A 12,207-nucleotide genomic window follows, 5' to 3' on the forward strand; every position below is an offset into this window, starting at 1 on the left:
AACAACAACGAGAGGAAGGAGAAGGAGGAGAGATTTTGAAAGACATCACGGAGAAGGATAAAAATATTCAAAAAGACAATCTCGAAGAGAAGGAAGAAGAAGACCAAGAAGAAATGTGTAACGACGAAGAAGGTTTGACGGAAGAGCAGTTGAGGGAGGTGTTCAAAGCGACGTCGGCGTTTACCATGCGCAAAGCGATGAAAGCCGAAGACGCCGCCGTGTTTGGTTTCGACGAGTTTGAACGAGACTTTTACAAGGAATACGACGACGAAGATATGGAACAGTACGACGACGAAGACGCGGAGTTTTGGGAAATGATGACTGGGAAACGCCGATGGCCAAAACCGTTGAAAGCGAAGAGAGGACCGAGAGAACCGAAAGAGCCAAAGGCGCCGAGAGAGCCGAAACCGCAAAAGTCGCACATGATTACGGCGTACAACAGCGATACCGGGTTTATGATTCGAAAGAAGAAATTCTTCGACCCGCGCGAGTTGAATATTTTCAAATTACCGAAACACGATTTACCGAGCGATCCGTTACCGATCACGTGGGGGAGAGCAGTAAAACCTTTCGTGCCAAAGGACGTGAGAGCGAAAGAACTCGCCACGGTTCCAGATTGCACGCAATTGAAGATGAAGATTGACAAAAACATGGACTTTTCGAAGCTCTCGAAGGATTATTTGGGCGTCTTGATGAACCCGCCGTGGAACATCGATCAAGCTCCGGATAAAGGGAACGTGACTGTGGAAGATATCGCGCAGTTACCGTTAGAAACGTTAACTCCGCTCGGTTTTATTTTCATTTGGGTCGAAAAGGAAAACTTATCGTTGGTCTGCGACGTCATGCACGAGAAGAACTTCAACTACGTGGAAAACTTGACGTGGGTGCAAATGCAACCGAACAACGTCGTCGTCGGCACGGAGTCTCGCTACTTGGCGCGTTCCCACAGAACGTTGCTCATCTTCAGGCGATCGGTGACGATGTTTCCGGATGGTAAAGCGATCGAGTTGAGACATCAGCGTAACTCGGACGTGACTTTAGACGTCGTAGAAACGACCAAAGCGGGTAGAAGAAAAATCCCAGAGCACGTTTACAACTCCATCGAAACGTTGTTACCGACCGCGTATAACAAGAAGAATCCGGGTACTCCGGGGAAGCTTTTAGAGCTTTGGGCGGAAGAAGGGAACAAGAGAGCGGGCTGGACGAGCATCGTGGATACTCCTTAAGTTTAATATAAAATGAACATTTTATCACACGTTTAAAAATTTTGATTTTCGTAAAACCTGAAATTTGCCTCTCTTTGCCTCTCCCTTCCTTTTTCGACATGATGGTATAAAATTAAATAAACGGAAGTAATAAGTACTCAGAGTAGAACAATTTCCAGACGTCTTGGTAATACGTTTGCACGGCACTCTGAGTAAAACCAGCCTTCTCCAACTTTCTCGTCTTGGCGATTAAATACGTCGCTAAGATTGCGTGCACGGTGATCATAATCTTTTGGTTGAACCACGTCGGGTTGAAGACGGACAAACCAATCGCAAACACGTAGTTCATCAACAACAAACCACTTCCAATGTAACTCACGTTCTTGACTCCCATCTTTGTCGTAAACGTCTCTATCCCAAACTGCTTATCGCCATCGATATCTGCTAAATCTTTCGTGACGGCAATTGCAGTCGCAAATACCGTCACGAAAATGGTGATGAACAAAACCGGCGGGGACCAGACAAACGGCAAGCGCAACGCCGCTCTGGTCGCGTGAAAGACGCCAAAGTTCAACAAGAACCCTCTCACAGTGGCAATAATCATAAACGCCGGCAACGCGAATCGTTTTAATCGTAACGGTGGTACTGAATAAATTGTTCCCAAGAACAAGCCAAAGGTGTACAAAGAGGTGATCAATGGGCCGAAATTCATCGCGACGATTGTCGCGCCTCCAATCGCCGTCGCCAAGCAAAACGCCCAAGCCATCGGTAACGACAACTCACCCGCCGCAATCGGTAAATACGGTTTGTTTACTTTATCAATTTCGACGTCGTAGATTTGGTTAATCCCTACGATAAACCCGTTCCCGCACAGCAACGCGAGTAATCCAAGCAACGCTCGCGGGAACAACGAGAGTTGAATGAGTTCTGGATTTTCAATCAAAACTTTAGAGACCAAGGCGGTTGTCCCTAATAAAGTCCCACGAATCGTGTGTGGACGGACAAATTTCCAAATCGCTCCGATTAACGCTTCCATCTTATCCAGCGGTGAAGCTGCCGATGATGAAGCAGCTGCCACTCGCGCGTTGTTGTTGTTTGACGCGCCAGAAAATGCGTTCGTTCTTATCTTTCGTCTTCTTTGGTTATCCTTACTTTTATTCTTTTGCATCATCAATCGCGACGATGACGACGACGACGACAAAGACGACGAGGATATCTTTCGTCGTTGTTGTTGTTGTTCTTGATGTTGCGTGAAGACATTCTTTCTCGAAGAAGAAGAAGAAGAAGAAGAAGTGGAGGAAGAGTGGGAGGAGGAGACGCGAGCGGCGGATGAAGGAAGAGTCGCTCTGTTCAGCATGATGGTTTGTTGTTTATCTTCTCTTTTGTATGTAGTGCTTATGCGCTCTTTTTCTGTGGAAAGTGGATAAACAAACAACAACACACATTCTCCATTCTCCAAAAGACATCATATCACACTTCAACGAGAACAAAACAGACACACGCGCGACTTATTAGATGCATCTAGGAGGAGCAATACGAGCGATGAAACCTTCCGCCACGACGACGATGACGACGACGACGAGTGCTACATCCAGTCGCTTCCAAAATCTCCAACAACATCAACGTTATCAATATCAAAGAAGAAGCAGAACAACAACAACAACGAGGAGGAAAAGAAACGCGCACGTAATCACTCGCGCCGCTAAGAACGACGACGAGAACGACAAAGAAGAAAATCTCTTCTCAAAAGCGGAAAAGATGTTGGAAAAAGCTGGCGTTTCCATGGGGCCCATCGCCATGTCTCTGCAAGAAGACGGGAAGAATATCAAAGAAAAGAGTTTCGACTCGAGAGAAGCCATCGAAGAAGCGGTCAAGGCGAGGAAGTCCATCGCGAATTTAACCACGGAGGAGTGGAAGAAGAAATACGTCAACAAAGACGGGACGGTGGATTTGTTCATGGAGGATGACTTTAACGTCGCCTCTCGCAAAGCAGGAGCGGGTGACTATGATACTTTAATCAACGTGGAAAACGTTGCGTGGCAAAACAAAGGCTCGAGCGAAGTGGACGCACCTATAAGGAACGTGAAAATTACCGATCACGAAACGGGAGAAGTCTTGGAGTTGGACGTTCCGGAAGGTAGGTATATTTTATTTGAAGCCGAGCAGCAAGGATGGGAGTTGCCGAATGCGTGTAGAATGGGATGTTGTACAAAGTGCGCGGTGAAAGTGACGAAAGGAAGTTTAGAACAAATCGAAGCATTGGGTGTTTCGAAAGAAATGAGAGACGAGGGATACGCTCTACTTTGCGTCGCGCACGCGACGTCGGATATAGAATGCATCACGCAAGACGAGGAGGAAGTTTATATGAAACAGTTTGGCGAAGTGTTCGGGAAATTAGCTACGGATAAAAACGCAAAGAGCGTCGTTCGCGACGATTTTGCATTAGAGATAGCAGATATGGATGAATAGACTACTACTGCTGCTACTAAACTTTTGTAAATAAATATATACACGCGCGTGCTTTAAAAATACATAATGCCAATGTTCACTTTGTTTGGCTAGTCTAAGTAAAAAATCCACCTGGCGGAGGAGGAGGAGGAGGTGGAGGAGGCGCCGACGTTGCATGCCCCTTTGTTGCTTGTTGAAAGCCTGGAGGAGGAGGCGGTGGAGGTGGTGCTGGGGGCAACACGACTTTAGCCATTTCGGATGAAGCTGAAGCACTCGATGGTTGCGATGAGGAAGATGGAATATCAAAAAAATGACCAACCGGTGGTGGGGGCGGAGGCCCCGCTTTTGTATTTGCCTGAACAAAACCGATTGGTGCCGGTGGAGGAGGTGGTGGAGGGAGCACGACTGACACCTTTGTTTCAACACGCGGAGGAAGTGGTGGCAAAGGCACATCAGATGCACCTGGATTTTTGCTTTGCTTCTTTTTATGCCTTCCGAGTCTATCTGCGAGGCTCGCGCGAGAGTGTGGAACCAGGTGATGAGAGTCCGATCCGTCTGAAGCTTGTTTTTTCTTCGGCGACCGCGGTTGTTTTCGCGGAGAGAGACTCGTATCTTTCTTTCCAACACCACCGACTTTTATAGGAGCCACGAGCTTCGTTTTGCTCCTCAGCTCACTCAGCATTGCATCTCTTGCATCTAATTCGCGGACGGGTGCTTGTTTTTTCTTCCCGTCTCCGAATTTCTGCTTTTTATTATTCATAAACTCTTCCATGCGCACCTTTCTCTTTTCTTCAGCCTCGCTCGCCTTTACGTCTGCTCTCATCTTCTCAAAGACTTGTAAAAAGTTCTTGACGATTCCAAATAATCGCGCAGAATTTTCTGCTTTAAATGGTTCGCCAAAGAACTCGCTCGTCTTCTTCAACAAGTCGTGCGCGTCCCGAACCAAACTGTCGACTTCGTTCACTTTATCTTCGGTTTCAGAAACAAACGGTTCCATATTATCGACGTACTTTTGGAACATATCACCACCATCTCCTTCTAGGTGCTTAGATGCATAATCAAGTTCCTGAGCGATCAAAGTCATCCCACTTTTAACTTGCTTTAACATGTCGAACGTTCCGTCCAAGTAAAGAGTCGCCGCCGCTGTTACCGATTCCAATTCTTTGTTCAAATCTTCGATTCCTGGCACCGTTTTGCGCATTTCTCGATACACAAAGTGCAGAAGCGATGTTTTCTTGTCAATCGCTTTTACATCAGCCAATTTTAAGAGCACTTCAAGTCTGAAGCCGACTGCCGAACCACTGCGGGATCCAACATTCAAATGGTTACCCACCGCGAGAATACCTTCCAATAGCTTCACCATCGTTTTGGAGTTTTTCAAATCATCGCCCGCACGTTTCACGAGATTGATATCTTGCGCTATTGAATTTATCATGGTTGAGCTTTGCTCTTTAAAAATCATGGACTGAATTCGTTGTTCAAGGCGCTTGATCCCCATCACTTGCAGAAAGTATTGCTCAGACGTTCCAAGTTCTTCCAACTCCCCATTGTATTTGGTAATTTTTTCAATTTCTTTCCGATCCGGAACTGCCGTTACGAGCGTCAGCAAATTCTCCAATGTCAATTTTTTCGGGCTATTCATGTCAATGAAGCATTGCTTAATTGATGCGAATGGCATTCGCACTCCAGCTAATTGAATGGAGATGTTCAAAGCTCGTTTTGCATCGAGCAACGAAACAGACTTTGGCTTTGCGCTGCTCGCTTTTTTCATCGGAACAGCATCTTGTAACGCGAATAATGTCTCCAACTCTTCAATATTCAGCTTCGAGATGGCATCGTCTGTATTCGCATTTTCCCAAATCGTTCCTTCAATGGCTTGCAACTTTTCCCAGTGGAGCATTTTGACTTTCTTGCGAGCAATTTTTGCAAACTTTGCCGCAGCCGCGACAGCGGCGATGGACATTCCAGGTGGTATCGGAGGTGCGGGAATTTTTGGACCGGCAGGCGGAGGTGGTGGTGCTCCTTTCGAATTCGCTTGAACGAAACCAGGCGGTGCTGGGGGAGGAGGGGGGGGCAGAGCCGCTTTTGGTACTTTTTGTAGCGGTTTCGCTCCACCTGGAGGGGGCGGCGGAGGTGGAGGCGCCGATCCTTTTTCTGCTTTCTTGAAGCCTGGCGGTGCTGGTGGAGGAGGTGGAGGAGGAGCTAGCGCTGATGATGATTTCTTCCCGCCACCCATTCCCGGCGGAGGAGGAGGCGGAGGCGGAGGAGGCGCTGCACCACTTTTTTCTGGCTTCTTTACCGGTACTCCTCCGGGTGGAGGGGGTAGAGGCGGCGGTGGAGGAGGAGCAGGAGGTGGAGGTGCAGGTCCAGATGGGGGCGTTTTTGCTTCTTTTAGAGGCGATTTTCTCGGCGGAGGAGGGGGCGGAGGAGGGGGAACAGATGAAAACTTCCGCGGCGGAGGCGAAGGAGCCGGAGGCGGTGTCGCGCTAATACCACTTTGCTTTGCTTTATTTATACCAGAATCGCCATCTGCTGGCGATAAAGTTTCCTCCAATCTCAGCTTGTCTTGCATTTTTTTGATTTCTTCCCCGCCAATGGTCTTTTGCTCTCTCGGAGAAGCAACGGGAGATAGTATCATTTCAGCTTCGATATCGTGAACACCTTCTCCGACCAAGTTCTTATGCAGATTTGAACTTTTGGAAAAGCCTCCTGTTTTCATTTCCTCTTCTTCGGCGCTACCGGACTTGTCTAATCCAACAAGTAATAATTCCGCAATATCTCCTTTCTTCAAGTTCTTTCGGCGCATCTTCTCGGCTTTTCCTTGGATTGCTCTCGCGAGTTTACCCTTCAAAATAGTCTCGATATCTGCCTGGAAAGACTGTAATGAGAACTTTTCTTTCGATTTACCTTCTACACCGTCTGCGATCAAAGCATCATCGTCGTCATCGTCATCTTTGATTTCGTGGAGATCTCTCAAGAGTTCAGTCAATTTCCCGCTTCTCGCCATTTGTATCAAAGCTTCTTCGGTTTCTTTCGATAACGGAACATCGCTAGAATACTGGGACGACTCAAGCTCGGTCGGTAATATCGAAGCATCAATCAATGGTCCACTTTTCTTACTTCTTGGCGAGAGACTTTTTTCCAGGGCGTCGTAAAAGCCTTCGGAACCGCTACTGTCCATGTCTTGCGCACCACCAACTTGTTCGCTACGCACGGCTTCGTCAAGAGTTGTAATTGTAGCGTCGGTAGGAGAAGTTGGTAGCGACGAGAACAGCTCAGCTCGTGGTGAAAAATCTCTTTCTCCGTGCACTTCGCTTCGCAATCCCTCTTTCGGCGATGTCATCGTAGTGTTGGGATCTATTCGAAGCGGTGTTGTCACCTCTGTACCATCCTCTTTATTCGCTTCAATTTTAGCCTCAACTGAAGACGGTCGCTCATCCTCTATCACTTTTACACTCTTATTCGATTTTGGCGTCACATCGACGCCAACCTCACCCATTGCTGCTACTTTAATGGGTGTTTTTATCGGTGATTCTTTTCTCGAAGGCGAAAGTGGCACCTTCTGAGCCGACTTTTGTTGTTGCGCATCCAATTCTCGAGGAGCTTCTTTCTCGATAGAATCCTGCGTCGTCGACGTTTTCGTTGCTCTCCGTCGAATAGCTTCCGCCACAGCGGATACTTCAACTCCTTTCATTTTTCTTTGAGACTTCAACTTTCGATTTTTGGATGATGCAATTCGTAATCGAGCGATTGCTGGCACAGACGCGGCAGTTCCCGATTTAGGTGATTTTACCATCCTCCTACCCGTCGCATCCAAAATTGGTGCCGCAGTCGGTACCACAATGGCCGAAATTGGCGCAGAGACGCTCATCTCACCACTTTCAATTGTATTAGTAGGTATTTCTTCCGCATCATGTCTGTTCTGATCAGGCAATTCGTATATGTCGTCGTCGTCATACTCTTCATCTTCTTGACTAGCGTCTTCCCAAATCGAACCTTCTTCGTCGTCGTAATCATCGTCGTCGTCGTCTGAAGCTTCCTCGACATCAACATCTTCGTAGATTTTGAGCTCATTCCCTTTAGTAATATCCTCACGCGGCGGAAGTTGTGGTGCGGTAATTGTCGTTACTACTTCACCTTCTCTTTTCAGAGTTATATCTTTACGTTTACGTCGTCGACGACGAGACTTGGAAGGCTCAAAGTTTTCCGGTGGCGGTAACGCTTCAACTTTTTGAGCAGTATCGTCGGCATCGTCGTCGTCATCTTCAAAGCTTTCACCGTCTGTGTACTCGTACTCTTCTTCATCTTCCTTAGTATCTGTTGCAAGTAATAAATCGGTATCTATCAGTGCATCCTTTTGAACTCTTTCCTTTTCTCGCCTCGTACCCCTTCGACGAACCTTTCTCTCCGTCAATTCTTCTTCTTCTTCCGACACAAAAGAATGGTCGATAACATATTCCTCTTCGTTTTCACTACTACTAAGTTCGTTAGAATCTTTCTGAATGGGTTGTTTGCGCTGTTGCTTTGCTCGGTGCTTCTCCCAATCCTCGGCTTCAGAGTCGCATCGTTCCGCTTCCTCGTCGTCGTATATTTTATCGAATCGACTTGGATCAAATTCGCGCTTTAGACTCTCACCAAACGCACTATTTCTTTCATCGTAGTTCCCAAACGCTGAGTTCAAATCCCATTTTCCGCCAGTAGCGACTATTTCTTTAATCCACCGTGGGGTTGGAGAAAGAGATGCGTAAGCAGAAAGGCCTCGTTCATTCATCCAAGGCGGCAGCGCATCGTCGATGTCTTCGCTCTCGTCGTCACCTTCCACCTCAAACTCGGACGGTGGAGATATACCAAAAGTAGCGCGCCTGTGTTTTCCACCTTTCCTGTCCGCTATTGCTTCGTTCATCCATGAGGGCAAGCTGCTGTCGTCGATCAAACCTTCCCGGATATCGTCCTCGTCGTACTCTCCATCGTCGGAATAGATTTCAAATTTTCTACTGCTTTTAAAATCGTTCTTGTTACTACTATAGTACTCGCGACGAAACGAAAACGAGTCGCGGTTGTCGTCGTCGTCGTCATCGTCGTCTTCAATATCATCCTCGTTGTTATTTCTGTGGTTGTTGTTGAAATCATAATCCGTTCGATTCTTCCTCACTTGGGGATCCCGTCTGTTCATCATCCCTACGCTGTTGAGATACATTTCCGCATACGAGGACGCTCTCACAGAAGTATCAAAATATATATTGTTCCCGAACTTCTCACTCCGCGTGTTCTCTATAAAAACTGGTTGGTTCTCGTTTTCGGCATCCGTGATGATTGAATAATAGTCTACGAAGATGAGTTCCATTAAAGAAACGACCAAAAATGCCTCGTCTTCTTCTCGCGTCCGGGACGTCGCGCGCTTCTCTCGCGATGGCTTTAATATTCTCGGCCCAATAGCGCTCGCCATAGATCGCAACGCAGTTTTATCCTTAACGAATACACTCCCGGTTTTAGCGTTGAATCCACACGTCGTCGAGTGGACAAACTCGCAAATCTCTTTCAAAACGTCAAAACGTTCTTTCGGCACAAACTGTTTCAACAGGACGGTCACTATATATATCTGACTTTTTCTGTGGTCCGTGGACTCTATGGCCGTGATGAACTGCTCGTATAACTTTGTCGTCAGCAGACAATCCGTTAACAAATCTAATCCTTCCAGTAAGAGCTTCGCGTGCTCTTTTCCCCCTCTTCTTCTCTCTCTTTGCGTGTATTCATCTTCATCTTCTTCATCTTTTTCTTCTTCTTCTTCTTCTTCTTCATCTACGAGTTCCAAAGCTTTCCGTTTCCAAGTGTACGAAGCATCGGTATCTCCGTGCAACACTTCCGCGTGGTGCTTGAACAACGCATTGTTTTTACCACTCGTACCACTCGTACTCGTCACTTCTTCGTTCACTCGCAATCGGTGCGCGATGATTTGGAGTATCTTCACGATAGTCTTGTCCTCTAACTTCTTTGTTGTGGTCGTTGTTGTTTCATTTTTTCTGCCTTTACCTCCTCCTCGTTTGGATTTCAACGCGCGATAGGAGGACATCTTTCTCACGTGTAGATATATACAAGAAGAAGTTAAAGAAGTTAAAAGTCAAATATATCTTCTTCTTCTCCGCCCTTTCTCTTCTCTTCTACAAAACGTGTTGGTTGTAATAACTTCTATCTCTTCTCATAATCATCATCATATTATTATATTGTGTTATTTTGTCGTCGCAGTGAAGTTTTTTTTTTTGGCTTCAAGGAAGAAATCTGTTCCCCTCCTTTTTTTGCTCCTCTATTCTTTTCCTTCATCCAAAAAAAAGTTGGTTGGTTGCCTTCATTTCCAAAGAACCAACGAACACCAAAAGAGTATACTACTAATATACTAAACACTCTTTTTCCTCGGTCGCACAAACATGTTTCGCTCTCTCACCATGGGCCGAACGCCGGATGTATTCAACTTATCGTTCGGATACAGAGAAGAAGAAGAAGTCATCACGACGACGACGACTGATAAACAACCTACTAAACAACAACAACAACAACAACAACAACATTCGAAAGAAGTAAAGATACAATCCCACGAAGTGAACGTGGAATATAATTCAGACCGAGACCACGAGGAGATTTTGGACAAAATAGCCGACGGGCAGATGAGCTTACCGTTTAAAGAACAAGGAGACGTGGTGAAAGCGCAATTGTTGTGCTTGCAAGGCGGTTACGACGTCGTCAAAGTGAAAGTTCGATTGACGATTGAACCGTATAAACCGACGCCAAAAGTCTTTCGCTTGACGAGACAGAACAACACGGGAACGACGACGCTGTGTGAAGGATTGTATTCTCTGTTGAAAGGGTGCGATTTAGATTCCATCGAGGAGTTAGTTTTAGGCGAAGGTGTGGTTAGAATATTAGGCGACATTCGAGAAAGGTTCAAGAACGTCGTTTCGATCGATCTCTCCAACGCGCAGTTGACAGAGTTGCCGGTGGAAATCACCCAGTTCTTCCCTCGCTTGGAAGTGTTGAAGCTGAACGAAAATAAACTGATCGATTTACCGAGTCTAGTAAACTTGAAAAGTCTGAGAGAGTTGCACTGCGACAACAACCAACTGACGAAAATACGAACGGATTTAAGAGAGAACAAAATGCTCCGAGTGATTTCTTTAAAAGGAAACAAACTGACGAAACCGGTGATGGATATGAAAGCGTTGTCGAAAGTGCACACGTTTCATTTATACGGCAATCCAGTTGAGTATTTACCGGAAATGCATCACTGTAAATCTTTGAGGTGTTTGTCCTTAGTAAACGTCGTTGTAAGCGCGAACGACGACTTAACCGACGTGGACGTGCAAATCGGAGACACGACGTCGAGTTACATTCCCCAGGCGATTTCGGGGAAAGCTGCGCAGAAAGGCAAAGCGTTTTCGGCTTTTTTTACTCTCGTGTTCAGACACTCGAGTTGTCAACATTTGCTTATCGCCACCGCTTTGGCGAAGATTGCGCAAGAAGATCCCTCGAACTGTGTCGAAATTGGCGCCACGGAAGGCGCTCTGCAGCAAATGCTCACGATGCTCTTGACTTCGGACGTGAACGTCATTCGCGAAGCGACGCACATCATCGCCGCTACAAGTCAACTTCCCGATATCGCGCAAAAACTCATCGATTCAAAAGTATCGCAAAGAATACAAAGTTTGATGGCGGTAAGTCGTGGTTTCTTCTCTTCATTGCTCCTCATCGTTTCCTCTCCTTTTCACCTTCACTTTTGAGGAAAAGTACTACTTTTATTGAAGGAACAAAAATTAACTTTTAATTCTTTCTTTCCCTATTCACATCAACAGGATTCTAATTCTGCCGTTCAAATATGCGGTTGTAATATTCTGGCATCCCTAGCATTTTCTTCGGGAAAATTGTCAAAGGTGTGCATTTTTTATTCATTTTTTAAATTTTTGTTTTTAATTAATTACTTTGTGAACGTATATTCTAACCAAATCTATCTTTTCCCCACCAAAAAAACAGAGTATTTACGATGAAACATTAATTAATTTACTTATCGATATAATTAAGGTACAGTTCTTCTATAAATATGACTTCCCCGAAAATAATTTGAAATTTTATTTATTTTTTTAGAGCGATAATTCCGAATTAAAATCTTCTGGACTACTAGCCCTGGGAAATTTGGGCTTTGAATCAATTAATAGACGCGCAATGTTAAAGATGAGAGGCATACGGAGTTTGCTTGCAGAATTAGCCCTGAGCTTCCCAGAAAATGAAAATACAGAATTAATTAAAAAATATGCAACTCGAGCTTTGGCTATTTTCGGTGAGAATGAAATCGTCAGACAAGCTATCAATCGGCGTCCGATTGTTTGTAAAGGCGTGAGAATCTTGTGTATGGATGGAGGAGGCATGCGCGGTATTTCAACGGTGCAAATGTTACAACGTATCGAGGTACGAATAATTTTTCTTTATCATCATCACGTTTTCGGTCAATGCACCGCTGTATGAAACCATTCTGACAATTTTGCAATCGGTCTCAGGAGGGCACGGGTAA

At 45.7% G+C, this 12,207-nt stretch overlaps 7 protein-coding genes across 7 annotated transcripts in view; 5 read left to right on the plus strand and 2 right to left on the minus strand.

The window, feature by feature from the left end:
• The window catches only part of Bathy05g01350 (unknown protein), a gene marked incomplete at both ends in the record, with an annotated part of 516 nt that extends 477 nt beyond the window's left edge, over positions 1 to 39 (plus strand). Inside the window, one exon of the mRNA XM_022379224.1 lies at positions 1 to 39. This exon is cut by the window's left edge and continues 477 nt beyond it. Within this exon, the coding sequence (XP_022234915.1) occupies positions 1 to 39 (39 nt within the window).
• A 74-nt stretch (positions 40 to 113) lies between these two features.
• On the plus strand, positions 114 to 1,226 carry Bathy05g01360 (predicted protein; the record flags this gene model as incomplete). Its single annotated transcript, XM_007512823.1, has 1 exon — positions 114 to 1,226. The coding sequence occupies one exon, from the start codon at positions 114 to 116 to the stop codon at positions 1,224 to 1,226; it is 1,113 nt and encodes a 370-aa protein (XP_007512885.1).
• A 112-nt stretch (positions 1,227 to 1,338) lies between these two features.
• Positions 1,339 to 2,562, minus strand: Bathy05g01370 (predicted protein; the record flags this gene model as incomplete). Its single annotated transcript, XM_007513233.1, has 1 exon — positions 1,339 to 2,562. One exon carries the CDS (start codon positions 2,560 to 2,562, stop codon positions 1,339 to 1,341), a length of 1,224 nt encoding a protein of 407 aa, XP_007513295.1.
• A 209-nt stretch (positions 2,563 to 2,771) lies between these two features.
• On the plus strand, positions 2,772 to 3,674 carry Bathy05g01380 (ferredoxin; the record flags this gene model as incomplete). The annotated part of the gene is made up of 1 exon (XM_007513106.1): positions 2,772 to 3,674. The coding sequence occupies one exon, from the start codon at positions 2,772 to 2,774 to the stop codon at positions 3,672 to 3,674; it is 903 nt and encodes a 300-aa protein (XP_007513168.1).
• A 94-nt stretch (positions 3,675 to 3,768) lies between these two features.
• Bathy05g01390 (predicted protein) lies at positions 3,769 to 9,723 on the minus strand (the record flags this gene model as incomplete). Its single annotated transcript, XM_007513162.1, has 1 exon — positions 3,769 to 9,723. The coding sequence occupies one exon, from the start codon at positions 9,721 to 9,723 to the stop codon at positions 3,769 to 3,771; it is 5,955 nt and encodes a 1,984-aa protein (XP_007513224.1).
• Positions 9,724 to 10,093: 370 nt separating this feature from the next.
• Positions 10,094 to 11,422, plus strand: Bathy05g01400 (predicted protein; the record flags this gene model as incomplete). The annotated part of the gene is made up of 1 exon (XM_007513165.1): positions 10,094 to 11,422. One exon carries the CDS (start codon positions 10,094 to 10,096, stop codon positions 11,420 to 11,422), a length of 1,329 nt encoding a protein of 442 aa, XP_007513227.1.
• A 448-nt stretch (positions 11,423 to 11,870) lies between these two features.
• On the plus strand, positions 11,871 to 12,161 carry Bathy05g01410 (predicted protein; the record flags this gene model as incomplete). The annotated part of the gene is made up of 1 exon (XM_007512925.1): positions 11,871 to 12,161. The coding sequence occupies one exon, from the start codon at positions 11,871 to 11,873 to the stop codon at positions 12,159 to 12,161; it is 291 nt and encodes a 96-aa protein (XP_007512987.1).
• Positions 12,162 to 12,207: the final 46 nt, after the last annotated feature.

This window comes from Bathycoccus prasinos, assembly GCF_002220235.1.
Source record: "Bathycoccus prasinos genomic : chromosome_5".
Classification (NCBI taxonomy): domain Eukaryota; kingdom Viridiplantae; phylum Chlorophyta; class Mamiellophyceae; order Mamiellales; family Bathycoccaceae; genus Bathycoccus; species Bathycoccus prasinos.